Below are 26,646 nucleotides of genomic sequence, written 5' to 3' on the forward strand. Positions count from 1 at the left end.
GAAGATTTGGCTACTTTTCCTTCAGATCTTGCAGAAAGGTTTTATGGAGTGCCCATACAGAATTTTTGCTGTGTGACAAATCATCACTTATAATGGCATAATTGTGGATAATACCACATTTCAACCAAACAACAGCAGTGGAAAATTGCAGTCTGTTGCTGATGATTATGAGCACTTTGCATTTCACCGTGGCTCAAAGCGGTGTAGTTTTCTGCAAAATCCACCTGAGCAACTGTATCCTGGTGTACAGATGTTCTCTTTATATACTCAAAGTACTGAGACTTTCTTTTCACATAATTATGAAATTTCAATGCTAGCAAATGCATCTGTATTTTTTCACACCGACAGATATACGTCCTGTGTCCATTACAGTTTGGGGGTGTCCATCAGTATATTCCCATTGTGACCATTGCATCTCATTATGAATTTTTTTTTTGTCACTGAAGACATTTTGTGAAAGATATAGTTGCATCTTTCAAATCTGTGTGATACGCATTCAGGTTTTCCAGGGTCAAATACTAGAAGGACAATTAGTTCTTGTATACTCTGCAGAAATGCTTGTCCCTCTTTCCCTATACTCTCCACTGAAAATTACTTATTAGAATGGTATCTACATGCACTTGTTATGGAGCGCAGAGGAAATAGGGAATGAGGTGGTGGGAGTAGCTCAAAAAACTTTGATTTCTTTAATCACACAGTCGGGATATTCCTTCACAAATTCTTCACAGGCTTCAGCAGTAGTCATCGTCATTATCATTGTTGTGATGCATTTCCGCATCATTTCTTTTTTGCCAGGTTGGGCATTCTTTATGGTAACTTCGTCCATTTACTTGGATCTGTCCTGCTAAAGTCACTACAAAGATGAAATTGTATCACATTAGCTTTTATTTCTTCATTTATACTTTTAGCTCCATTTTGAATGTATGAGCTAGATATAGCTTTCTCACACTTTCTGGTACCTCATCAACAATTAATTTTGCAAACACTGTTTTACATTTACTTGGCAAACCCCTGCAGGAAATATGGTACTAAGTATAGTAATTACATATAATAACAACTAACAGGTTGTATGAGTTCGTACAAATATATTTTATTGATCTATAAGGTACATAGCATGTTATCACAAACATTGAGCCGACCAGGGTGACCGAGTGGTTCTAGGTGCTACAGTATGGAGCAGCGCGACCACTACGTTCGCAGGTTCGAATTCTGCCTCGGGCATGGATGTGTGTGATGTCCTTAGGTTAGTTAGGTTTAAGGAGTTCTAAATTCTAGGGGACTGATGACCTCAGAAGTTAAGTCCCATAGTGCTCAGAGCCATTTGAATCACAAACATTGATCAGAGCGAACTAACTGCCTTGGTCCAGAGAGGTTAGTTGAGCTGCCTCAGGGCAGTCATATTGTTCTGGGTGACTCCACAGACCTACATAACCACAGAATACCCCCTCCCCTTCCTCTTTCCCCCCTCCCCCCTCTCACCTGTCCCCTGCCCCCACCCTCCCCGGTAATGCAAATCATGTGTTAGAAACTCTGTGCACCAGCTGGATGTCGGTGTGGTGGAGGCAGTAATCACTGGAATGTCATAATTGGTGAGGTGCACTAGTGGGTGCAGTGCAGGGCCAAAGTACAAAGTGGGAGTAGCCGCCAGAGGCTGAGAAGAGGGGGAGGGCAATGTAGTGTAGATGGTATGATGGTTCACGACTGGCAAGGGAGCAGGAGGCGTGACATTGTTATTGGTGGCCAAGGGAAGGGCAGCATACTGGGGATGATGGTTAGGGGCTGATGAGTCTGCGCTTGAGGCTGCGTCATCCCCGATGTCGATGGAGGCCTCAACCCAATGTGTCGTACAGTCAGTCATGGATAAGATGTACTTTGAACCCTTCAAATTGGGGAGTGACCCAACTAAATCAGTATGAATGTGTTTAACACACTCCTTTGTGATAGGGAATTTCCCAAAGGGGAAATGAGTGTGGCATCCTACCTTTGCCTGTTTGACAAGGGATGCAGGCTCTGGTGCGTGCTATGCAATCACATTTGACATTGGTCCAGAAGAAGTGTACCATGATGAATTTGATAGTGGGACATACCCTGGGATGTGTTTACTTCAGTTTAGAAATTGTATTGAACTTACAAGGGCTTAAGTCAGGGGATTGCAGTAGGTGGTATAGCACTTATCAGCCCCATCAGTCAAACAAATCACTAACATCTTGCACTGTACATGCTTGAGCGTTGTCCTGCAAAGTGATGGTCAGCTCCTGCAGAAAGTGTCATAACTTCCATCTCGATGCTGTTCATTTTTGCAACACAACCTACGACTAGCTTAGAGACAGAAGTGATAACACTTTGTTTGCCTGATAGGGGTGCTAAGTGCTACACCACCTACTGCACTCCCCTTACTTAAGCCCTTGTGAATTCAACTCAATTTCTCAATTGAAGGAAACACTTCACAGCATTCACTTCAGAACTGCTACAAATTCGTCAGCCAATAGACCGCGCTGCTCGAACTGTCAACACATGTGGCACTGCTAAGAATATCCTACAACTTCCACATCGCTGGCAACAGGTTATACACAATACTGGTGACTACTTTGAATGTCAGTAAAACTTTGAAACACACATCTATTTTGTACAAGCTGTAAATAAATAGTTGCCACTATGACAAACTGTCCTCAGTGGTTGGAAGGAAGTACATGGGAAATTGCTTAGAAAACACTTGTACACCCTGTCTTAGAATATTGTTTTAATGTGTGACACATATTTCCCTCTATTACCAAACCACATACTTCTTGATATCTCAGGATGTTATGTTAATGTCACAAGCTCTTTTTTCCCCATGTTAATCCAGTTCCCTTTTATTAATTATTCCTTATTCCCATGTAATCTACAGTATTCTTCTATTCTCTTCTTATCTCTATTGCTTATCATCCATATTTCAGAAAATGCTTTCTTATACTTAAAATTCTACTCAATTCTGAAACATATTTTTCTTTTACAAAAAGTATTCCTCAGTGTTGGCAGACTGAATTTCATATCCTTTTTACTCCTACCATTGTTAGTTATTTTGGTGCTCAAATAGCAGATCTCATCTTCTTTTAGTGTCTCATTTCCAAATCTTAATTCTGTCAATATGACATGTTTTAATTTGACTACACTCCATCATCTGTGTTTTACTGTTATTGATATTCATCTTGCAACATATTTCAAGACATTATCAATTACGTTCAAATGATGTTTGATTGAGTGATCGCTTTATTAATCTGTGAAACAATGTAAGGATGTAGAGGCTTATCTCACTAGGGGTAAGATAGACACTGCCTACAGGAAAATTAAAGAGACCTTTGGAGAAAAGAGAGACACTTGTATGAATATCAAGAGCTCAGATGGAAACCCGGTTCTAAGCAAAGAAGGGAAAGCAGAAAGGTGGAAGGAGTATATAGAGGGTCTATACAAGGGTGATGTTCTTGAGGACAATATTATGGAAATTGAAGAGGATGTAGATAAAGATGAAATGGGAGACACGATACTGCGTGAAGAGTTTGACAGAGCACTGAAAGACCTGAGTCGAAACAAGGCTCCAGGAGTAGACAACATTCCATTGGAATTACTGACAGCTTTGGGAGAGCCAGTCCTGACAAAACTCTACCATCTGGCGAGCAAGATGTATGATACAGGTGAAATACCCTCAGACTTCAAGAAGAATATAATAATTCCAATCCCAAAGAAAGCAAGTGTTGACATATGTGAAAATTACTGAACTATCACTTTAATAAGTCACTGCTGCAAAATACTAACGCGAATTCTTTACAGACGAATGGAAAAACTGGTAGAAGCCGACCTCGGGGAAGATCAGTTTGGATTCTGCAGAAATGTTGGAACACGTGAGGCAATACTGACCCTATGACTTCTCTTAGAAAATAGATTAAGGAAAGGCAAACGTACGTTTCTAGTATTTGTAGTCTTAGAGAAAGCTTTTGACAATGTTGACTGGAAAACTCTCTTTCAAATTCTAAAGATGTCAGGGGTAAAATACAGAGGGCGTAAGGCTATTTACAATTTGTACAGAAAGCAGATGGCAGTTATAAGAGTCGAGGGACATGAAAGGGAAGCAGCGGTTGGGAAGGGAGTGAGACAGGGTTGTAGCCTGTCCCCAATGTTATTCAATCTGTATATTGAGCAAGCAGTAAAGGAAACAAAAGAAAAATTCGGAGTAGGTATTAAAATCCATGGAGAAGAAATAAAAATGTTGAGGTTCGCCGATGACATTGTAATTCTGTCAGAGACAGCAAAGGACTTGGAAGAGCAGTTGAATGGAATGGACAGTGTCTTGAAAGGAGGATATAAGATGAACATCAACAAAAGCAAAATGAGGATAATGGAATGTAGTCGAATTAAGTCAGGTGATGCTGAGGGAATTAGATTAGGAAATGAGACACTTAAAATAGTATAGGAGTTTTGCTATTTGGGGAGCAAAATAACTGATGATGGTCGAAGTAGAGAGGATATAAAATGTAGACTGGCAATGGCAAGGAAAGAGTTTCTGAAGAAGAGAAATTTGTTAACATCAAGTATAGATTTAAGTGTCAGGAAGTCCTTTCTAAAAGTATTTGTATGGAGTGTAGCCATGTGTGGAAGTGAAACATGGACGATAAATAGTTTGGACAGGAAGAGAATAGAAGCTTTTGAAATGTGGTGCTACAGAAGAATGCTGAAGATTAGATTGGTAGAACACATAACTAATGATGAAGTATTGAATAGAATTGGGGAGATGAGGAGTTTGTGACACAACTTGACAAGAAGAAGGGACCGGTTGGTAGGACATGTTCTGAGGCATCAAGGGATAACAAATTTAGCATTGGAGGGCAGTGTGGAGGGTAAAAATCGTAGAGAGAGACCAAGAGATGAATACACTAAGCATTCAGAAGTATATAGGCTGCGGTAAGTACTGGGAGATGAAGAAGCTTGCACAGGATAGAGTAGCATGGAGAGCTGCATCAAACCAGTCTCAGGACTGAAGACAACAACAACTACAATGAAACAATTTACTTTCTATGAATTTCATTAAGTAAAACATTGTAATTTTTATGGCGTAAAATTAATTTCTTATATTGTAATTAGCAATGAGTTTTGTGATTGACCTTTGTATATTTTATAATATTAGCTAATTATTATTTCTATATGCACATTATAAACGGTACTTCTTGTAATAGGTAATGCGTTTAACATAGGTGATGTATTACCAAGTAAAAACTTTTATTTTATAACTAGTCTTTCAGTTTTGTTTTGAAAGAGTGGTAGTATCTATTTCTTTTATATGCTATGGTAATTAATTTACCAGGTGGCCCAAGTAAATTGTCCTCTGTAGTTTTACGTTTCCCGCACACATTAGTGCAAGAAGGATTGCACTGTCATTGCATGTACAAGTGAACATCCACCAAGGTGTGCTGCCATCTGTGTGAATTTTCTTCCTGGTTCCATCCCAATAAGGTCACATGGCTGTCTGTTTGTAGTTGAAGTCAGCTCCTACAGTCAGACAGGTAACAACTGCAATGTACTCCAGTGAAGACTACACTGATATGATACTGATGTATGGGGAGACATATTGCAATGCTGTTGAGGCTCAAAGGCTGTATTCACAACGCCTCCCAACATGACATGTACCTTCTGCACAGGCTTTTAGACATACAGAGATGCATTTAAGAACCAAGGGAGCTTTCCAGGTACAACATATTGTGGAAAATCAATCCGAGATGCATCCAATGTTGCCCTGAAAGTTATTGAGTATTTTGGCACTCATCCCATGCATGGTAAGCATAGCTTAAATGAAAGTAACACATACATATGCTGTAGTATAAATGAAAATGTTATTGTACTATTGAATTTAAGTACTTCATTTGTTTGACCTCAGTGACTGTAGTTGCTTTATAATTAATTCTTGAGGGTATTTTTGTTTTGTCATTCCAACTACAAAAATGTGTGATTTTTTTTTTTTTTTTTTTTTTTTTTTCACCAGATACATTTCGCTTTGTTGAGGTAAAGCATCATCAGTGGTCTGTAGTTCCAGATTTTAAAAAAAGAATTGTGTGTAGCTGGTTGGCTGACTATTACATTTTATATAATTGCATACACGATTGCTGGGTTCACAACCATAAGATGTTTAAAATATCAAGGTGAATGCTGTTTTATCAATGATGCCACTGTCAATAGACATAATCTACATTACTGGGCTCATGCAAATCCTCGCTGGTTACGACCACATGACATACAAGCGCACTGGGGTGTTAACGTTTGGTGTGACATTCTAGGAGACCACATCATTGGACCAATTTGCTTGGCTCCCAGACTAACTTGTCAGTTGTATTTGCACTTCGTACAGAATCAGCTCAGTCTTGGGCATCTCATAGAAGACATGCCACTTCAGTTAGCTGTGAGGCACTGGTTTCAGCATGACTGTGCACCACCCCATTACTGTGGAGGGTTTAGGAAATATCTCTACAATCTGTACTCCGAATGGTGGATGGGTTGTGGTGTTTGCATTCGATGACCAGCAAGATTGCTTGATTTACACTTGTATTTTTTCTTATGGGGCTATATCAAAGTCGAGGTTTACGAGATGGAACTGGCAAATCCAGAAGTGTTAAAAGAACGAAGACATCCTGCTTGCGCTTCAGTATCTGCAGAAATGTTAAGAGGTGCCTGTGGTGATACTGAGAAGTGCTTACATCAAATGTATCCAGCAAGATGAACAGGCATTTGAACATTTGTATTATGAATAATCCAATTATAAAGATATGTCAGCCTGTAATGTAGGTTTAAAGAAATGTCATTTATGATATTCATTGTTATTTATTGCAGTCAAAGATGTGATAGCATTTATGTAATACTGCCAGTTGTGAAGCACAAATTGGTGCATTATGGGTTACTAATAAAGAAGCTGTCAGATTTTGATATGCCTTGGAACATGATTAATATGCTTTGACCCTTGTGCATATTGCTTTGGTGAGGGACAATCATTTTTCTACTCAGACACCTTTCTCTAGCCCAGGAATCGATTCTGGCACCCCTCCTACAGTGAGCAAGTTTTCTAGCTATGAGCTATAGGACCAGTGCAAAGTGTTTATTTTCAACTGCTGTTCTTGCGTCCAGCAGGATCTCCTCTCTGTTGGTGTTGAGTCCCCTTTACTGTTCTGTTTAGGCAAATCTTTTGGTGTCTGTGGTATCAGGGATTAACTAATGTTGATGGAGGACAGTGTGCGTAGGCCACCTGGTATAATATGGATGGCATTGTACAGTGAATTCTGCTGAGTTTTAACTTTATTTTTTCTGTCCAGATGAAAATTGAAGCAATATCTGGTTTTATAATCATGTACTAAGCAAATCATAGTGGCCAATATTTTTTTAAATGTTACATAACACTGAAAAATATATTCACAAGATACATTTCATATTTCCAGCATTTTAAAAAGTTTGAGGCAGAGCTGTGTTTCCCCTCTTGGTCATCATATGTATTGCTCTTTTTTGCAGTCTGAATACAGCTTAATATTTTTCTTATTCACTCCCCAAAAAATTATGCCATAACTAATAGCAGAATGAATATAAACAAAATACACCGATCAGACACATGAATTATCACTTTCTAATGTAAGAATTTGGAGGGCATAGCTTGGTGTAAAGATTCTATTACTAAATATTTTTACATGTACTTCACACCTTAATTGACAGTCAGCATGCATTCCCAGAAATGTTGTGCTTTTCACACATTGTATAACTTCATTATTTATTTTAAGATTGCTGTAATCTTACTTTTAGGTTATGTGGAAGTTCATAGTCTCGTTTTCTTTATTTTAAGATTGACTTTATTGTTTACTGCCCATTCATATACACTCCTAAGTGTTTCTTCATATTTCTCTCTTAGTACTTCTAGTGATGTCAGTGATCAGTAAATTAGAGTCATCTGTAGACAATATTATTTGTCCATACTTGATACTTTGTGGGAAATCGGTTATGTAAATTAGGAATAGTACTGGTCGTAGCACATATCCCTGCAATACCCGTATATTTAGGGTCAGAAGTAGGTTTTTAACAGTATTTTGTAGTCAACTGTGTCTAAAGCTTTAGTTAGATTGAGGAATTTACCTGTTGTATAATTGGATTGCCTTTATCCAGTGCATCTGCACTCATGCTCATAAATTAAGGATAATTGCAGAATGTGACACTACACAAAACTGGCACTAATAGTGTAGGCACATAGGGAACACACATGATACAGATCTGTAAGTCCACGGTATTGGTGATAAGTGGCTACAAAACGCCACTGCTTCCTGCGCACGTACCCCGACATCAGTATGGGATGTGATCACCAAACAGACGTACACAGACCACACAATGGGTTGGCATACTCTGGATCAGGTGGTTGAGCAGCTGCTGGGGTATAGCCTCCCATTCTTGCACCAGTGCCTGGCGGAGCTCCTGAAGTGTCCTAGGGGTTTGAAGACATGCAGAAATACGTCGACCGAGAGCATCCCACATGTGCTCGATGGGGTTTAGGTCTGGAGAATAGGCAGAGCATTCCATTCGCCTGATGTCTTCTGTTTCAAGATACTCTTCCATGATGGCAACTCTGTGGGGCCATTCACTATCATCCATCAGTAGGGAGGTTGGACCCACTGCACTCCGATAAAGGTGGACATACTGGTGCAAAATGACGTCCCGATACACCTGACCTGTTACAGTTCCTCTGCCGAAGACATACAGGGGGGTACGTGCACCAATCATAATCACACCCCACACCATCAAACTACGGCCTCCATACAGGTCCCTGTCGAGGACATTATGGCATTGGTATCTGGTTCCTGGTTCCCGCCAAATGAAAACCGGGCGAGAATCACTGTTCAGACTGTAACTGGACTCGTCCATGGACATAACCTGGACCACAGTTCCAATGAAAATGTACTGTGTTCTTGTCACCAGGCTTTACGGGCTCTCCTGTGGCCAGGGGTCAGTGGAATGCACCTTTCAGGTCAGCGGGCAAATAAACTGTCTGCTCAGTCATCTGTAGACTGTGTGTCTGGAGACAACTGTTCCACTGTTCCAAGGCTACCTGCAGTACTCCGTGGCTGTCTGTGGGCACTGATGGTGAGGTATCAGTCTTCTTGTGGTGTTGTACACTGTGGACATCCTGTACTGTAGCATCTGGACATGTTTCCTGTCTGCTGGAATCATAGCCATAATCTTGAGATCACACTTCGTAGCACACAAGGGCCCGTGCTACGACCTGCTGTGTTTGACCAGCCTTCAGCTGCCCTAGTATTCTACCCCACATAACATCATCAATATGTGTTCTTTGAGCCATTTTTACACACAGTCACAATTAGCATGTGTGAAAATGTCTGCACACGTACTTGCCGCACCATACTCTAACATGCACCAATGCACCTCTGCGGATGTGAACTGCTGCAGCGCCACTGTGCGACGACCGCAGGTCAAGTGCACCGCACGGTCATACCCCGAAGTGATTTAAACCCGCAAACTGCCCACCAGAGTGTTGTTTCACCATGTATCAGCATTATCCTTAATTTATGAGCATGAGTGTGGTACACATTTTGTTAGGTATGCTGTTGCTGATTCAGTAGCTTTCCCTGATCGGAAACTGTACTGCTTATTGGCAAGGAAGTTGTAATTGTTTAAGTAGCTCATAAGTCTATCTTTTACCACAGTTTCTATTATTTTTCCAAAGCAAGAGAGTAATGAGAGTAGTCCATAATTTTCTATACATTCAGTGTTACCTTTTTTGAAGAGAGGCAGTAATTTAGCATATTTGAAGCAGTAAGAAAAGCTACCCTCTTTGAATGATTGAGTTATAATGTCAGCTAACGGTAATGTTAGGCTTTCTGTACAGTCCTTAATCAGACAATGGTACTTCATCCAGACCTGCTGAAATTTTGTTTTTCAAATAGTGAACTGCTGTATAGACTTCCTCCTTTGTCGTGGGCAGTAGTGCCATTGAGTGCAGTACACATTTGTTTAACTTCTTGACATAATGGGCTGTTTGAATTTTTTCCTGTAATTTTGTTCCTATAGCGTTAAAGTCATTATTTATGTAGTTTACCAAATCATTAAAAACAATGGAAAATCCAGGATGTAATGTAACAATACTATGAAAAGTAAAGTTACTACTCACCATATGGCGGAGATGCTGAGTCACAGATAGGCACAACAAAAAGACTGTCACGAATAAAACTTTCTGCCAGTAAGGCCTTCACATCAATAATAGATGACACACACACACACACACACACACACACACACACACACACACACACACACACCTCCCTCTCTCTCTCTCTCTCTCTCTCTCTCTCTCTCTCTCTCTCTCTCTCTCTAGTGCTGCTGCTCACTAAGCAGTTTCAGTTGCCTGAGACTGTAGTCTCGTGTGTGTGTGTGTGTGTGTGTGTGTGTGTGTGTGTGTGTGTGGTTGTTGTTGTTGGTGGTGGTGGTGGTGGTGAAGGCCTTACTAGCCAAAAGCTTTATTTGTGACAGTCTTTTTGTTGTGCCTATCTGCGACTCAGCATCTCCGCTATGCAGTAGTAGCAACTTTCCTTTTCATAAGAGTGTTACCGTTCTTTTGTTTTTTTTTGTTTTTGGTCTTTTAACAGAGTTGCTCCTAGTTATTTGCTATTTCAGAAGGAATTATGATGTCAACAGTAACCTTGTCCTAGTTCTTTGATATTTCAGAAGGAATTACAATGTTAACAGTAATCTTTAAAGCTTTTCATTTATCTGAACATTGATTTCTGAACATTGATTTGTTTCCAAAATTTCTTCTAGGTTACTGTTATTGCTTGCCCAGTTTACAGATCGAATAATGGGGGTTGCGAACTTCTAACCTGTCTCACTCCATTTTCATTTATTGCCTTCTTTTAAAATCCTTCAACTCTTAGGACTGCTTTCTGTACTTGGCATTGTGGAACTCCTTTGTTTTAATCCTCCCCCCCCCCCCCCCCCCCAAACTAAGTCATAAGTCTAGTTTTGCATCTGTTTTACCTGTATTTCTCTTAACATAAACATTGATCATCCCCCCAGATCACCTACTGCTCATTGTTCACTCCTTCTGTACATTTATTTATGTTAGTATTTTACAAACATGGCGTATTAAACTGATGTTTCTGTAATGCACCTGTCAGCATTTGCCTTATAAAGTCAGCTTTCTATCTGTTTTCCAGTATTTCTATGAATGCCCACATTGATCATCCTCAAGTTCAACTACTGCCCATTGTTCACTCCTTCTGTACATTAAGTTATGTTAGTATTTTACAAATATGACTTATAAATTGATGTGTCAATAATGCATCTGTCAGCATTTGCCTTATTTGTAGTTGGGATTGTTACATTCTTGTTGAAGTCTATATGTGCTTCATTTGTCTCATGCAACCTTCTCACTGGCTGCAGTAGCATTCTTGTGATTTGTTCTCCATAGGGTCTTAATAATAATTCTGATAGAATGTCATGTATTCTTGGTGCCTTGTTTCAAGTTAGGTCTGTCATTCCTCAGTCAGATTTTTCTCATAGTGTCATATCTCCCATCTTGTTTTCATTTAATCCCTTTACCCTTTCTACAGTATTGCATTCATGTTTGTTTCACTTGCATAGTCACATATATTCCTTCCATCTTTCAGCCTTTCCTCCTTTGGTTGGTACTGTTATGCCCTCAGAGTTCTTGATGTTCATGCAGCTGCTTCTCTTTTTCCAAAATTTTATTTACTTTTCCTATTTATTGTTATGCATGCTTCTAAAGCCCAGTATTTCTCCTCTGTTACTTCATGGTTTTTCATTAGGGAATTACTGTTAGTTCAGATGCTTATATTCCATTTTGCCTGTTTCATTTGTTGCATTTTCATATTTAGTTACTCGTATTTGACTGAAGTATTTTTTCTGGTGATGTATTTGGGCACATTACATACTCTACGACTCTCTCTTTTTCCCCTTTCAAAGCTACTCGTTTCTTTACTCTTGTATCTCTTCCCTGTTTGCTCATTTGCTGTCTAACAGTCTTGGATTGCCTCATCTTATCCAGATCGCATCTTCACGATTTCCTACTTTTTTCCAATTTCTTCAGATTTAGTCTCCATTTTGCAACCTATATATTATGTTTACAGTTCACATCTGCATTTGGAATCACTTAGCAGTTTAAAAACGTGGTTTTTAATTCTCAGATGACATAATGGTACGACAGTCTGGAGCTACCATTGTCTCTAGGTTTCTACCTTGTACATTATCTTCTTTTATTACTCTTAAATCAATTATTTGCAGTAGTTAAATTGACTTCTGTACAAAATTCTAGCAGGCCCTTCCTATTTCATTCATTTCTTTTAATCCACATTCTACAGTTTCTCTTTCTCACACTATTGTATGACGGCCCCATCAAAGTTAAATATTCATCTCTCTTAATGTATTGAATATTTTATTTTATCTCTTCTTTCTTGTTTTTGAATCCCTTCATAATCTCCACAGCTAGCAGATATGTATACTGTGGTGGGTTATGGCTTTGTGTACATCTTGGCTGTGGTAGTGAAGTGTAGTATGTAGTAGTTCACCAGTATTTCTGTTTTCTTCCTAATTATTAAAATTACTCCTGCTGAACCCCTAATAATTTTTTTTTACCTTTTCAGTTTTTTGCTTGATGTTGACAAGGTAAAGTGTAAGTATATTGGACTATAAATCTATATTAGGGAGCTTAGTATTGTGTTTTAAATTTGCAGTTTTGTGTGTTGGTATTACTCAATAATTATGTTTATGCTTGCTGTTTTTGACATAGTTTTGACAGAATATTTACTCCATCTGCAGTTCATTTTGGGTGACAAAAGAAAAATGTGATTCTTTAGTTTATACGAACTCACCTGGTCTGTTTTTTTTTTATTGTATCTTGTAAGTTACAGAAAGTTAAACACTTTGAATTTTCATAAGTTTGATAAGCTTTGACCAGCAGACTTCAGAAATCATTACCCATTGTTCCCATTTCTTCTAGAACAGACTATCAAGTGCCGTTTATAATTGCTATTATATTCATTTAGTTCTAAAATGTCTCCTCATCAGTCCTTTCCTATGGTTGGTCTTCTCTTCAGATTGAATACAAACAGAATGATTAGCATATAATGAGAGTACCTTGTTCCTCCATCCTGGTTTCTTTTTAAGAATTAAAGTTTTCACAGCTGAAACTTTTCATAACAAGAAGAGTAACTTCTCACCATCTGGAAAATTCTCTCTTAAATATGTTCCATTCTTAGTGCTGAGCTGTTCTATCAACTGTTACTCCACAGAATTTGTGTACATTATACAATTATTCTGAACTGCTGTTTCTTTGTGTCATCAATTTTCAACTGTGTTTAAAGAAAAAGGTGTTATGTTACTGTGTGGGAAGTAGCACTTAAGGAGAAGGTGGAAATGGTTCTTAACAGTCAAAAGATATGATTGAGTGAAGTACTTCAGAAGGAAAACTGTGTAGACTACAGTGAGATTGAACACTGTGAACATTACGAGAATCATACATTTGGGCACAGTGTTTTGGAGAATTGTCGGGGATGTAAGCAAGATAAGATATACAGGGTGATTATAATTACAGTTAAACTTTCAAAACACTGTTGAAATAACACCACTGATCAGAATGATGTTAAATTGCAATGGAATATTATCAGAAAAGGGGAAAAAGTATGGCAGAAGAAAAAAATAGTGTGAAAATTGAACAATAGATGGCTCTGTGTGTGTCAGGATGCATAAATGAAAATCCCTGTTATGCACTCGACCTGTTGAAGTTGGTATAAACACACCAGGTACACAGCTTTTCCTCCTTTTGCATCTGCGACATTTGCCAAGACTGTCTAAATGCAGGATTGCGCTCTGCTTATAAATCATTATTACAAGAATGATGAGTGTGCACACATCACACTGCAGAAGCTCCGGGCACTGAAGGGTTTGAAAAAAGGCATTGGTCCGATGACTGCTGTGGGTCTGGAGAAAATAATTCGGAAATTCAAAAATATGGGTTCTTTTGGTGTAGAGCATGGTAGAGGGGAAGGGGGCGGGGGAGGGAATAAATTGATTCAATGCCAGTGGAAGCAGTGACCACAGCAATGCAGGAGGAGATGAGTGATGGTGTGCAAACGTGTAGTGCACGGAGAATTGCCCGAACATTGAACATTCCCATGAGCACAGTGTGTGAAATCCTATGAAATGTCCTTCTTTGCTATCCATTCAAAATTACCCATGTGTACAAGTTGCTTCCTGTTGACCTGTCAGCAAGAGGGATCTTTGCTTTAGAATTTTTTGTTTGCATGGAAGTGCACAATGATTGGCTGTGGAAGATTTTGTGGACAGACAAAGCCCACTTCCATCTGACAGAATATGTCAGTACACAGATTTGTTGAATACGGGCAATGGAAAATCGACACACAAATCAAACAGTACCACTTCATCGTGATAAGGTCACTGTGTGTTGCAGGTTTATGGCACTTTTATCACAGGACCATATTTTTCCAAAGAGGCAAGTGCTTACGGTCCTGTTACCTGTACTGGCAAGCACTATGAGTGTCTTTTATGTAACAACATCATTCCAGCTCTCCAACAGCTTGTATGTGTGGATGGGATTATTTTTATGCAAAATGGCACACCACACATTGCAAATTCAGTTAGGTAGCTGCTGAAGTGCCAGTTCAGAAATGCTAGAATTATCAGCTGCCATTTCCCTTCAGCCTGGCCGTCCCGATCACCTGATCTTAATCCATATGATTTCCGGCTGTGGAGCTATATGAAAGATGTTGTGTTCAGTATCCTGATTCCAAATTTAGGTACATTGAAGGCATACGTTACGCAACATATTTTGAATGTGACTCCAGAAACACTTCAATCAGTTGAGGAACATGCTGTTTCTTGATTTCAACTTGTTGCAGAAAGTGGTGGATAGCATATTGAACATGTTTTGTACCAGTCACATGGAAATTAATAACCTGATTTGATTTTGATTGATGTTTTTGTGCAGTTTTTGGCCTCAGGACAATTAAAAACCGAGTTTTCCCATCTGTTGTGATATGACCTTGCCGTGATGGATGGGTTTATGTACCTAACCGTGTCACACCTGTACACCCATCCACATTGAGTAGTACAGTTTGTTTAACATCAGACATATACCTTAGGCATTGTTGTATGATTTATTTGACATTTGTAGTCAACCACTATTAAATTATGATGCTTACTGTGCTTGATAAATTTTATAACTGGTTGTTTTTCTTCTGCATTATGTTTTCCCCCTTTTCTGATAATATTCAGTTGCAATTTGACGGCCAGCCGGTGTGTACGAGCGGTTCTAGGCACTTCAGTCTGGAACTGCGCGACCGCTACGCTCGCAGGTTCGAATCCTGCCTCGGGCATGGATGTGTTCGATGTCCTTAGGTTAGCTAGATTTAAGTAGTTCTAAGGGGACTGATGACCTCAGATGTTAAATCTCATAGTGCTCAGAGCCATTTGAACCATTTTTGCAATTTGACGTCATTATGACCAATGGTGTTGTTTCTACAGAGGTTTGAAAGTTTAATTATAATCATGCTGTGCATTACCATAGTGTGCTGCTATGGTGAGTCACTTCTTTTGATCACATTACTAACTGTAATTATAGATAGTATTTATTATCATTTGGAAAAACATTTGCTATGCTCTATTTATACTTGAAAAAGCTGCAACCTGGAACCTAGTGTCATTAACAGAAAATTTCCTATTTTCAACATGCTGAAGATTTTCTAAATATATAATTTGGATTCAGTTGAACTACTAGATCCTTTGTGGTTTAATGAATATATTAACTACTGTATATTTTTCTTACAGGAGATGGCCCCAGAACAACACGCAACTTCTGTCTGTGATGGGCTTACCATCAAACAAGAGCCTGTAAGTAAAGTTCATATGAGCAATTATGTTATTTATTAACATTTGGGCAGTATCTCAAAAATAATAATTAAAAAGCAGCAACTCTTTTACCAAGAAAAGAGAAAGAATAAACTACCATCTGTATTCAGTTCTTTTGTTATCCAAACTTTACGGTGGAGGAAAAAAGAAAAAAGGTGGTAGTTGGTTGTATAATATTGTATATCCAAATAGTGGTGACTTCAGCTGCTCCTTGCACTAAATACATTTTGCCATGTCAGATCTGCCACTCACCTTTATATTATTTTTGAGTATGTAAAGTCACCTTCTTGAATAATTCTAGTAGTCCAGCTACTCTGTCACGCCATCATATATGAATTTTCTCTTCTTCCAGATTTCAGTCCTTTGCAGGGTGATGCTGAAATATGAAATCACAACTACCTCGAGCTATGAAATATACTTCAAACTCTAAAGTTTCACTTATCTATATTTTAAATTCTTCCTCTCTCATGACAGATCCCCTTAATTGCAGCTCGAAATAGTCTAAACCTTTAATACAATACTATACTTGCGACACATAGGCTGTACATCAGAGTTCCATCTTTTCATATCAAAAAGTGATTCATTTGTTTCCGTTCCCTGTTGACATTGTCGGTGGCTTCATTACTCCAATCTGATCAACTCGCAGTGTCAAAGCATATCTATATCTTTGTGGAGCAACTGAGTGGTGCTCATCCCATGACAACTTGTCAGTGCTCTCATTGTGACTGATCATGCACCCTGTGTACAAACACAGACAGGGGCACACAATATGTGCTCCTTTTTTCTACACTAGTTTACATGTATCAGCTACTGTGGTTATCTTTAGCTGGTACAAATATTAATAATGGAACAGGGTATTTGATAAAACACCCTCTTACACTACATATCTTTGCACTCAAGCTAAAGATATTGTGGCAAATTACCTATTCATAAGTATTTGTCCATTTTATGTACTCAACATATTTTTTCATTTGTATGTCTCATTATTGGCTCTTACTCTATTTCATAATTAACCAAATTTCAAAAATATTTGAAAAAAAAGTACATTGTTCATTACAAGTATTACATGTCATATTTAAGCCTTACACCATGTCATGACATTTGTTCTTGTACAGTGCATATACTCTCGTTTCTTGGAAACTTCTTATCGTCTCTTGGTATGAGGATATAATTTGTTCTCTTAGTACATTATATCAATTAAGAGTTCAGTTTTCTTTAGCTTAAGTGACTCTTACTTCTTTGCATACATGTTCTCTGATAAAATATGCACAGAATAAATTACCCGCCAGGTTAGCTGAGAGTGCTAATGCGCCACTTTCTGGACTTGCCAATTAACAACAAGGGCCAGTGTGCCGGCTGGCCTGGATTCGGTTTTTAGGCAGTTTTCCACATCCCCCTAGGTGAATACCAGGCTTGTCCCCACATTCTGCCTCAGTTACACGACTCTCAGACATTTGCAACACTTTTTCACTATTTCATTATTTACACTAGACGCAGACAGTTGGGGTAGAGCGCTTCTGTCCTGGGGGGTACGGGGTGGCAGCAGGAAGGCCCTCCAGCCACCTCTTCAAACTAACCATGCCAAATCTGATTCTAACAACGCCTACCCTGCCGAAATTCTGGGACAAAGGCCCAAGCGGAAGAAGAAGAAGAAGAAGAAGAAGAGTATGCAGAGAATGACATGGCCTGTAGATGTGCAATCTGCAGGCCACACGTGTGGAGAGCGGTAGTGATGCATGTTACGGACAGGTGCTGTAGGTGAAATACTGAGCCTCGCTTACATTTTTTGTAAATAGTAAGTGGAGCCCTCGACACCCACACTTGCATGATTACCATTCGAAAAGATCTGTTATCTCTGCTTTGGTCAGTATCTAAAAAGAATTCTGCTGATAATGCAACAAAAGCAGCAATTTATTTTTGCTTGGCTTGGTAACCATTTGTTAATTTCAGACAAGCATCATGAATGGCTAATTTTGACTAAACCCTATGCATTTCTCTTGTTGCCATGTTAAAATTTGCTGCTTTTGGCAAAACACAGTGGAATTTACACAGTGTCACCTCACTAACATGTTGTGCAGACTCAATTGTGAGAAAATTCTGATACAATGGTTTATTAAGTTTATTAAGTGAGGAACTGAGGAAAAATTGAAAAGCACATCCTCGGTTCAAAAGTAAACATGTAGTGTCTTCACTTATGTTGTTCCAAAACCCATAGCAGTTCTCATTTCACCAGCTATTTCGTCGGCAGCGGCTGATACTCATATGTTTTCATTTCTCTCCTGAGATTTCCTTTGTCACGGTTCAGGCGTGGAAGTGTCGTTGATGGCTTAGCAATCCAATCCTAGCATGGAACAGGTGGCCACAGACATTACAGCCGATGGAAGGTGGAGGACGTGGCTGACCCTGGAGGAGTTTACGCCTTCAGCATTAGTCATTCTCCATTCTTCGACATTCCAGCTCAAAGTTTTGAAGAGCATTTGAGGTTACTGAGTGCCAGCGACTTCGATCTTTTGCTATTGTGGATCAGTTACTCGGATCGATGTTCAAGTTTTTCACGTTTTTCTTGTACTGATCCTTATAATGTTTGAGAGGGGCACCTCGTGGCCTTTTACCTGTGCTCACTTCGCTGTACAGCATTTGGCGTGAAGTCTGTCATTTTTCATCCACTGGACATGTCCGACCCATCTCAGTTGATGCCCAATGATAAGATCTTCCATGCTATACATTTTAGCTTTCTCAAGAACAGCCATGTTGGATATGAAGTCATCCCATTTCAGGTTCATGATATATCTTAGCTTCTGTTGGTTGAAGAATTCTAGTTTCTTCAGATCTCAGCAATATAACGTCCAGGTTTCACAACCATATAGCAGGGTGGAAATGACTACAGCTTTGTACACCATCAGTTTGGTGTACAGTGTTAGGTCTTTATTCAGGAAGACACACTTTGTAAGACGTCCAAATGCTACATGGGGAGCACGTAATCTATTCTCCACATTTTTTCCAGATGAGCAGTTAGATGACACTATAGTTCCTAGGTAGAGGAAATGGTCCACTTGTTCCAAGGGTGTATCATAAATGGATATGCTGAAATCAGGAACGGAGGAGCCAGGAGTTGGCTGCGTCATCACCTTTGTCTTTGGAATATTGATGGAGAGACCGAATCGATCGTACAGCCTGCTGAAGGAATCAACTGACAGCTGCAACTTTGCAGGTGAATGAGCTAGAGAAGCATTGTCATCAGCATACTGCAGCTCTGTCACACGAGTAGTACTGGTGAACCTTCTTGAATGGAGTCTGGACTGGTTGACTAATCCTCCATCGAACCTGTACTTTAGTTCTATTGCTCCATTGAAAATCATGTCAATTGTCCCTCTTGAAGGTCGAAACCCATATTGAGACTCAGGTAGTATAGTCTCTGAAAGTGTCTGGAAGCAATTTAAAAGGATTCTTGCAAAAATTTTGCCAGTGACAGAGAGTAGAGATATTCCCCAGTAGTTACCACAGATGCTTCTGTCGCCCATCTTGAAGATGGTGACAATTGTGGAGTTCTTCAAGTCAGCTGGTACCTTGCGGGTTTCCGACATTAACTGAATGAGTGAGAAGAGTCTAGTTTTTAGAAGCAAGCCGCCACCCTCAATAAGCTCCATCGGGATGCTGTCAGGTCCAGGAGCCTTCCCAGGTTTCACACTCTTGAGTGCCTTGCAAAATTCTTGAAAAGTTGGAGGTTCAGCCATCCAGGGTTGTGGAGGGTGCTGTGGGACATTTTTGAGAAAATCTCCAGCGGCAGTAGAAGGGTGGTTTAACAGTGAGCTGAAGTGCTCTTTCCAATGATTTAAGATGTCCTGACTTTCAGTAAGAATGGTGGAGTTGTCAGCAGCTTTCAGTGTTCCTGATGAGGAGCGGATAGGTCCATACAGCTCTTTAATACCAGCGTAGAAGCCATGCAGGTTCCTTGCATCAGAAAGGTTTTGGAGTTCTGTGGGTTTCTGTTGCCACCATTTGTTCTTGATTGCTTGTATTTGACTTTGACATTTCTGCTTGAGTTCTTGAAAGTGTGCTTTCTTTTCTGCGTAGGACGGATCTTGAGCAAGGGATGGAAAGCATCCCACTTTGCATTGATGATGGCTTGGATTTCTCCATGGTTGTCATCAAACGAGTCACTTCTTTTTGTGCACTAAAACCAACAACATTCTCAGCAGTTTCTTTGATGATGTTCTTTAATGCGGTCCATTCTTGTTCGACATCATCTGTGGTTGCTGGAGCTTTGTTAAGTTGTTCAGACAGCATGTCTTGGAAGTGTGAGCGAACGTTTTTGTTGTTCAGGTTGCTTATGTTGAATTTTCTGCATGGTGGGTTTGAAAAGTGGGATCGTGGCTTGCGATACTTTGGTACTCTCAAACAGCTGACTAAAAGTCTATGGTCAGTCCAGCACTCATCGATGTTAAGTGCTGCTTTTGTGATGAGAATGTCTTTCTTGTCATGCTGTCGAGTAATAACGTAGTCTATAAGATGCCAATGTTTTGAGCGTGGGTGCATCCATATGGTCTTATAGCAGGTAGGCAAGCGGAATTAGGTATTGGAGATGAAAAGCTCATGCTCAGCACATAGACCAAGAGGTAACAACCCATTTGCATTGTAGTTTCCAACCCCTTGTTTACCCGTGACGTCTCTCCCGAAACAGTTGTCCCTTCCCACTCTGGCATTGAAATCACCAAGTAAAATTAATTTATCTTTAATGGGTATCTTAGAGAGAGTACTGTTCAGTTGATGGTAGAACTGATTCTTTTTGTCTTCATCACTGTCTAAAGTAGGAGCATATGCGGAGAAGAAGGTGATGAAACTGTCTGAACCAATGGGTACTCTAAGAGTCATCAGTCTTTCATTAAATGAGACAGGTATAAGTCAAAGATCTTTCACTATTTTCATGTTTATGGCAAATCGTGCACCATGGATGCGTGGTTCTCCTGCATCCTTTCCCTTCCAGAAGATGGTGTGCCCTAAACATACCTCACTAATGTGTCCCTCACCTGAGAGTAGTGTCTCACTCAAGGCAGCTATGTCTATATCTATCCAGGCTAGTTCATGGGTGATAAGAGCGGTTCTTCTCTCTGGCCTGTAATTGTTCACGTCAAGGAGGGTCCTGACATTCCATGTCCCTATTGTCATAATCATTTCGTTGTTCTTTTGTTTACGTCCGCAGTATAAGGAGTGACCTACTGGGTGTGGATTCCCAGCCCGGTTCAAGTGTGACTTCCGATGTTTAGCCCACATTTTCTAGGGCCTTCTCCATTCAGGGTGGGCAGCGGTTATCCTAAATAGGCCTGCCCAGTCACAGATGCAGGACGAGATTCTCGAGTAGTCACACAGGTTCTCAGGAATGCGACCGTCACACACTGCCGCCAATGTGCAGGTCCAGACTAGTAACTTCCAATCTCACTCGGAGCCTGCTACCATTGTCCTTATCCCATCGCCATTGGTCTTTAGAGAAAATGACAGGAGAAAGTGCCATTTGCGTGAATTTGTTTAAGGTGGATTACAGCTTGAGAGGAAGTGACCCACACGCTATGATTCTGGAACAATTCATCATGGCACATATGTATGTGACATGTGACTTCAGGTACCAGAACTGCAACGAACTTCCACGAGCTCAATGATGGCTGAGCGGCGCCTTCGTCTGGCGTGACCTCTTCTGCCTCCACATTTGTTGAGAACCTGGGAAATAAGATTCATCTTCCGCTCGCTTCACCGTTGGGTCGAAGGGTAGATAATAGATACTAGAGAGGAAAGTAAAAGACACCCTTGGGCCTCGGAAACCTAATACCGTGGGGGTCGAAGAAACCAAGAGTTGGCCATGGGAGGCCGGATAGGAAAGGAAACAGGAGAAGCCTGGCACAAGTAAGTGGAAGTAATGCCAGGCTTAGCTAAGGGCCCGTGTGGTTGCCACCTACATACTCCCAAGATGGGAGCACCCTGCGGGGCCTGAAAAATTACATTCTTTCATTGAAGAAGTGTGTAGTTAGTGGAATAACACAGTAGACAGTGATGTTTTGCATAATAACTGTAAGGCAAAATACTCTCCTCTTTGCATGCTGTTGTTTCCCAAAATCTCATTTCCATATTTCAAACCATTTTAAGGTACTCCTCCTGCCCCTCCCCCCACCCCCCCCCCCCACCTCCCCTCCTCCCCTAGTATTGCGAGAGTTAAGTTCCGTAAAACCTTCGGTAAAATAGGATAAAACATATAATTAAGACCACTGTTATCCTCCCTAATTTTCTGAATAAATTTGGCATGTTCATATCAATCTATTAATTTCTTACTCATCCTCTTTAAGTAGTAAAACTTTTTCACATTTTATACTTTACAAATACTAAAGTGACCATAATCTTTATGTATGAACTATATTAGCTCGGTCTCCGTACATTGCGAAATGCGTGGCTTCCAGTGTTGTGCATGTGCATTTTCTCTCCAAAGTAACATCTACAACCGTCCATAAATGGTGCTCTAATGATGGCAATGATTCCTGTTCACACTGTTGAAGTTTACTTTTAAAATAGTCATCCTCTTTTAATCCTCATTTTATCTGTCCTGCTGTGTGTCCTACTCCATTCTTTGTACAGCTTAAACTTAAATTAATTGCGAAGGTTACTTCAGGCCCTGTAGTTCTTTCATATCATTCACACCCAGAGGTAAATAAAATTGAAAGAAACTTCCACATGGGAAAAATATATTAAAAACAAAGATTCCAAGACTTACCAAGCGGGAAAGCGCTGGTAAATAGGCACAATGAATAAAACACACACACAGAATTTCCAGCTTTCGCTAAGGTAAGTCTTTCCGCTCCCGGGATTGGAATGACTCCTTTCCCTCTCCCTTAAAACCCACATATTTTCATCTTTCCTTTTCCTTCCCTCTTTCCTGACAAAGCAGCCGCCGGTTGCGAAAGCTGGAAATTCTGTGTGTGTGTTTATGTGTTTTATTCATTGTGCCTATTTACCGGCACTTTCCCGCTTGGTACACCCAGAGGTAACTTTGACAAGGCACCTGGAGCTTGATTTGTAGAATCCTTTATATGTTTTATGTCTATTCTGAACTGTTGAAGAAATAATACACATCTCATCAAATGCCTGTGCAACAATCTGCTCTCCATTAAAAAGGTAAGTGCTTGATGGTTACCGGGTACCTCTAATTATGATCCCCAAAAGTGTTTCAATTTTTAGTATACTCCAAATGCTGGATAATAATTCCTTCTCGGCTTTAGTATAGTTTGGTTCATAAATGTCTAGGCTTCTACTCATGAAAGAAATTTTTCTGTGTTCCCCGACTTTGGGATTCCACTCTCCCTGAAATAATTCTTCAGTATATCATACTCTGATTCATCTAGTGCTGGTTTAAATGGTTTGTTCATTACTGGATACTGTAATATTGGAATGTTTACCAATGCAGCTTTGATATTCTGAAAAGCTTTTGAAGTATTTTCATCCTAAATCCAAATTGAGCTGTGTTTCAATAGTGCAAGTAAACATGGGTCATTCATTTCTTGTCCCCATATATACTTCTACAAAAGAATCCTGCTAGTCCCAAAACTGAAAGTAGCTGTTTTACATTGTGTGGCTCTGGACAATCCTTAACACCTTTTATTCATTCCGGGTCTCCTTTATACCATTCACTCTCACTATGTACCCTAGAAACTTTAATTCTTCTTGAGCAAAATGTTACTTTGCTAATTTGATAGGTATTCCTTTTTCACGGAATTTTTGTAACGTCTTAGTTAATAAAGCAAAATGTTCCAGGTCTTGAATGCTAGTAAAATATCATCTATATAAATTAAAAATTTCTTTTAATAATTCTCTTCCTAGAGCTTGACCAAGCAATCTAATAAGTACTGCAATAGAAATATTTAATCCAAAAGTTAACATTTTAAATAGATAATACTTCCCATCATATTAAACTGCTGTATACTGCTTAAAATCTTCATTTAATCTCATCTGCCAGTAATCAGCCATCAAGCGCATCAGACTTAAGTATTTCAAACAATGGAAACCCCAGGTAGGAATGTCAACAATGTAGGAAAAGACAGATTGCTACTTACCATAAAGAAGACACGTCAAGTTTCAGACTGGCACAATCAACACACTCACATAAAGCTTTTGGCCACAGCCACGTTGGTGAAAGAGAGACACACACCATTCACACATACAAGCAAGAACACCACACGCACACATGACCACCAAGTCCAGCATCTCGGGCCAGCGGTCATGTGTGCGTGAGGTGTGCTTGCTCGTATGTGTGAATGATGTGTGTCTCTCATTTACTGATGAAGACTGTGGCCAAAAGCTATATGTGAGTGTCTTGTAATTGTGCCTGTCTGCATCTTGGCATGTCTTCTTTACAAAAACTAAGTATTTTGCTTGTCTGAACTTGGCCAGTCACTCATCAATACTTATAGGTCTATCATGTTCTGTGTCTGTGTGTCTATTTAATGTTCATACACCCAACATGAGTTGAATTGCACCTGTAACTTTCTTAACCACTTGTAATGGATTGATAGAAACACTTAAAGTATTCGGGAGGACGACGGTTCAATCTTGCGTCCGACCATCCTGATTTAGGTTTTCCGTGATTTCCCTAAATCACTTCAGGCAAATGCTGGGATGGTTCATTTGAGAGGGTACGGCTGACTTCCTTCCCCATCCTTCCCTAATCCTATGAGACCGATGACCGCTCTGTTTGGTCTCTTCCCCGAAACAACCCAACCCAACTTAAACTGTGTGGGTCATTTTTAAAATAAGAACTGATTCGTAATGGCATAAGGGAAACTTTATTTATGAATGTAAATTGTATTGCAAACTATGATATGCACATTTTTTCACCTTTCAACATAGTCATTTTGAACATTTAAACATTTGTCAAGTTGTGACACCAACTTTTGGATCCCAGCATCTCTGCCGCCTGACCATCAAACCAGATTGTAACAGTTTCTTTCAGCATGTCGTCATTTCTGTCCACCAAGAAATTCCTTCAGTTTTGGAAACAGATGAAAGTCTGATAGTGCTAAGTCAGGGCTGTATGGTGGACGATTCAGTAATTTCCACTGAAAATTGTCCAGTTGCATCTTTGTTCTTGCTACATTGTGAGGCCGAACATTGTTGTAAAGCAAAGTGCAGTCCCCGCTGGTGATTTTGAATAGTACTCCTAAGCTTTAATAATGTTGCTCAGTGCCTCTCAGCGTTTATTGTGATTCATGTGGGCATAAACTCTTAACAGAAGACCACCTATCCAGTCCTAAAAAACTGTGGCCATGATTTTCTGTGTTTGTTGAAGGCTATTTTTTGAATGTTTGTGATTTTGTTCAAGAATTTGAAGGATGCCACTCACTAGATCAACATTTATTCTCTAAAGTGTAGTGCGCAATCTGTGTGTCGTCATGGTCACAATGTGACTCAAGAACTTGTCACAACCCTTGTAATAGTGCTCCAAAACAGACAAAGATTGTGTTATTCACTTTGTTTAATGTTCTTCTGTCAACATTTTCAGCACCCATCTCCCATACATTTTTTGTAGTGAAGTTTTTCAGTAACAATGTGATAAATTACTGATCTTGAAACTTGTGAGAATTTCTTATGATGCTTATCAATAGTGAGCCTGTATTTACAAATTTTCTTATCAGCTTTTTGTGTCAAGTCTTCATTTATGACTGTAGACCATCCAGATCATTCTTCATCATGAACATCTATCCTTCCTTCATTAAATAGCATACACCAATATCCACATTTCCCTTATTCATTACATCAGCATCGTAAACACCAATAAGCTGCCAGTGAATTTCACCAATATATACTTTTTTTTGCATTCAAGAACCAAATAACCAAACACACTTCACAGTCAGAGGGATTACTGGCTGACATGGCAACAAGTGAAGCAGTATAGCCCTGCAACCAACACCGGCAGAGATGTGAAACGTGAGAGACTGCCCAAGAGTGGCCAACCGTGAACGGACATCATGTGATAGGATGTATGGATATGATGTATTATTGGTTCTTGCTTTAAAAATGACTCTTGTATGTTCTATTACTTGGTTGCCTATCATTTTCTTGATTTCTTTGTGTAGTGCTGCTTTTATACTGGATGAGGTTTACAAAAAAATGGTTTTTTGCGTTTAATCTTAAAACTACATATGTAGTCACCTATAACACCTGGTTTGTCTGAAAAAAAAACTGGTTTGTAAGTACTGAGATGCACTGTGTTATACCTGCACGACCTGATCACATAGTTTTGTACAAGTTGTCGGTTGACAAGTTGCGTGAGTCACTTTTCGTCCCATCATTCCTCACACGAGCTCGATTGGAGACTGTCTGGAGATCGTGGTGTCTAGGAAGTTGCTGCATCTCTTGCAGAGCACATTGAGTTTCATGATCAGTGTGCGGGTGAGCACTATCCTGTTGGAACAACACATCACCTTCCTGTTTCAAGAATGCAAAACAACAGGTCTGACAACATTGTGCATACCTAGCAGTGGTTAGCATTCCCTCCAGAAACAGCAAAGGTGAATGAGAGTTGTAACTCACTGCATCCCCAGTCACAAGGCCTGTAGTGAGGCCATTGTGTCTCGGACGAATGTACTCTACGAGACAGTGCTCACCAGGTCTACATTGTATGGGCAAACGACTATCACTTGTGTAAGGCGGAATCTGCTTTCG

At 39.8% G+C, this 26,646-nt stretch overlaps 1 protein-coding gene across 1 annotated transcript in view; it reads left to right on the forward strand.

Annotated features, from left to right (window-relative positions):
• The first annotated feature begins 1,186 nt into the window (after positions 1–1,186).
• Positions 1,187–26,646, forward strand: part of LOC126291789 (zinc finger protein 454-like) — a 176,330-nt gene continuing 150,870 nt past the window's right edge. Inside the window, exons 1-3 of the mRNA XM_049985485.1 lie at positions 1,187–1,200; positions 12,666–12,687; positions 15,868–15,930. Coding sequence (XP_049841442.1) covers positions 15,871–15,930 — 60 coding nt within the window. The 5' untranslated portion in view covers positions 1,187–1,200; positions 12,666–12,687; positions 15,868–15,870. The remainder of the gene's footprint in view (positions 1,201–12,665; positions 12,688–15,867; positions 15,931–26,646) is intronic.

The sequence above is a fragment of the Schistocerca gregaria genome, chromosome 9 (genome assembly GCF_023897955.1).
Source record: "Schistocerca gregaria isolate iqSchGreg1 chromosome 9, iqSchGreg1.2, whole genome shotgun sequence".
In the NCBI taxonomy this organism is placed as follows: domain Eukaryota; kingdom Metazoa; phylum Arthropoda; class Insecta; order Orthoptera; family Acrididae; genus Schistocerca; species Schistocerca gregaria.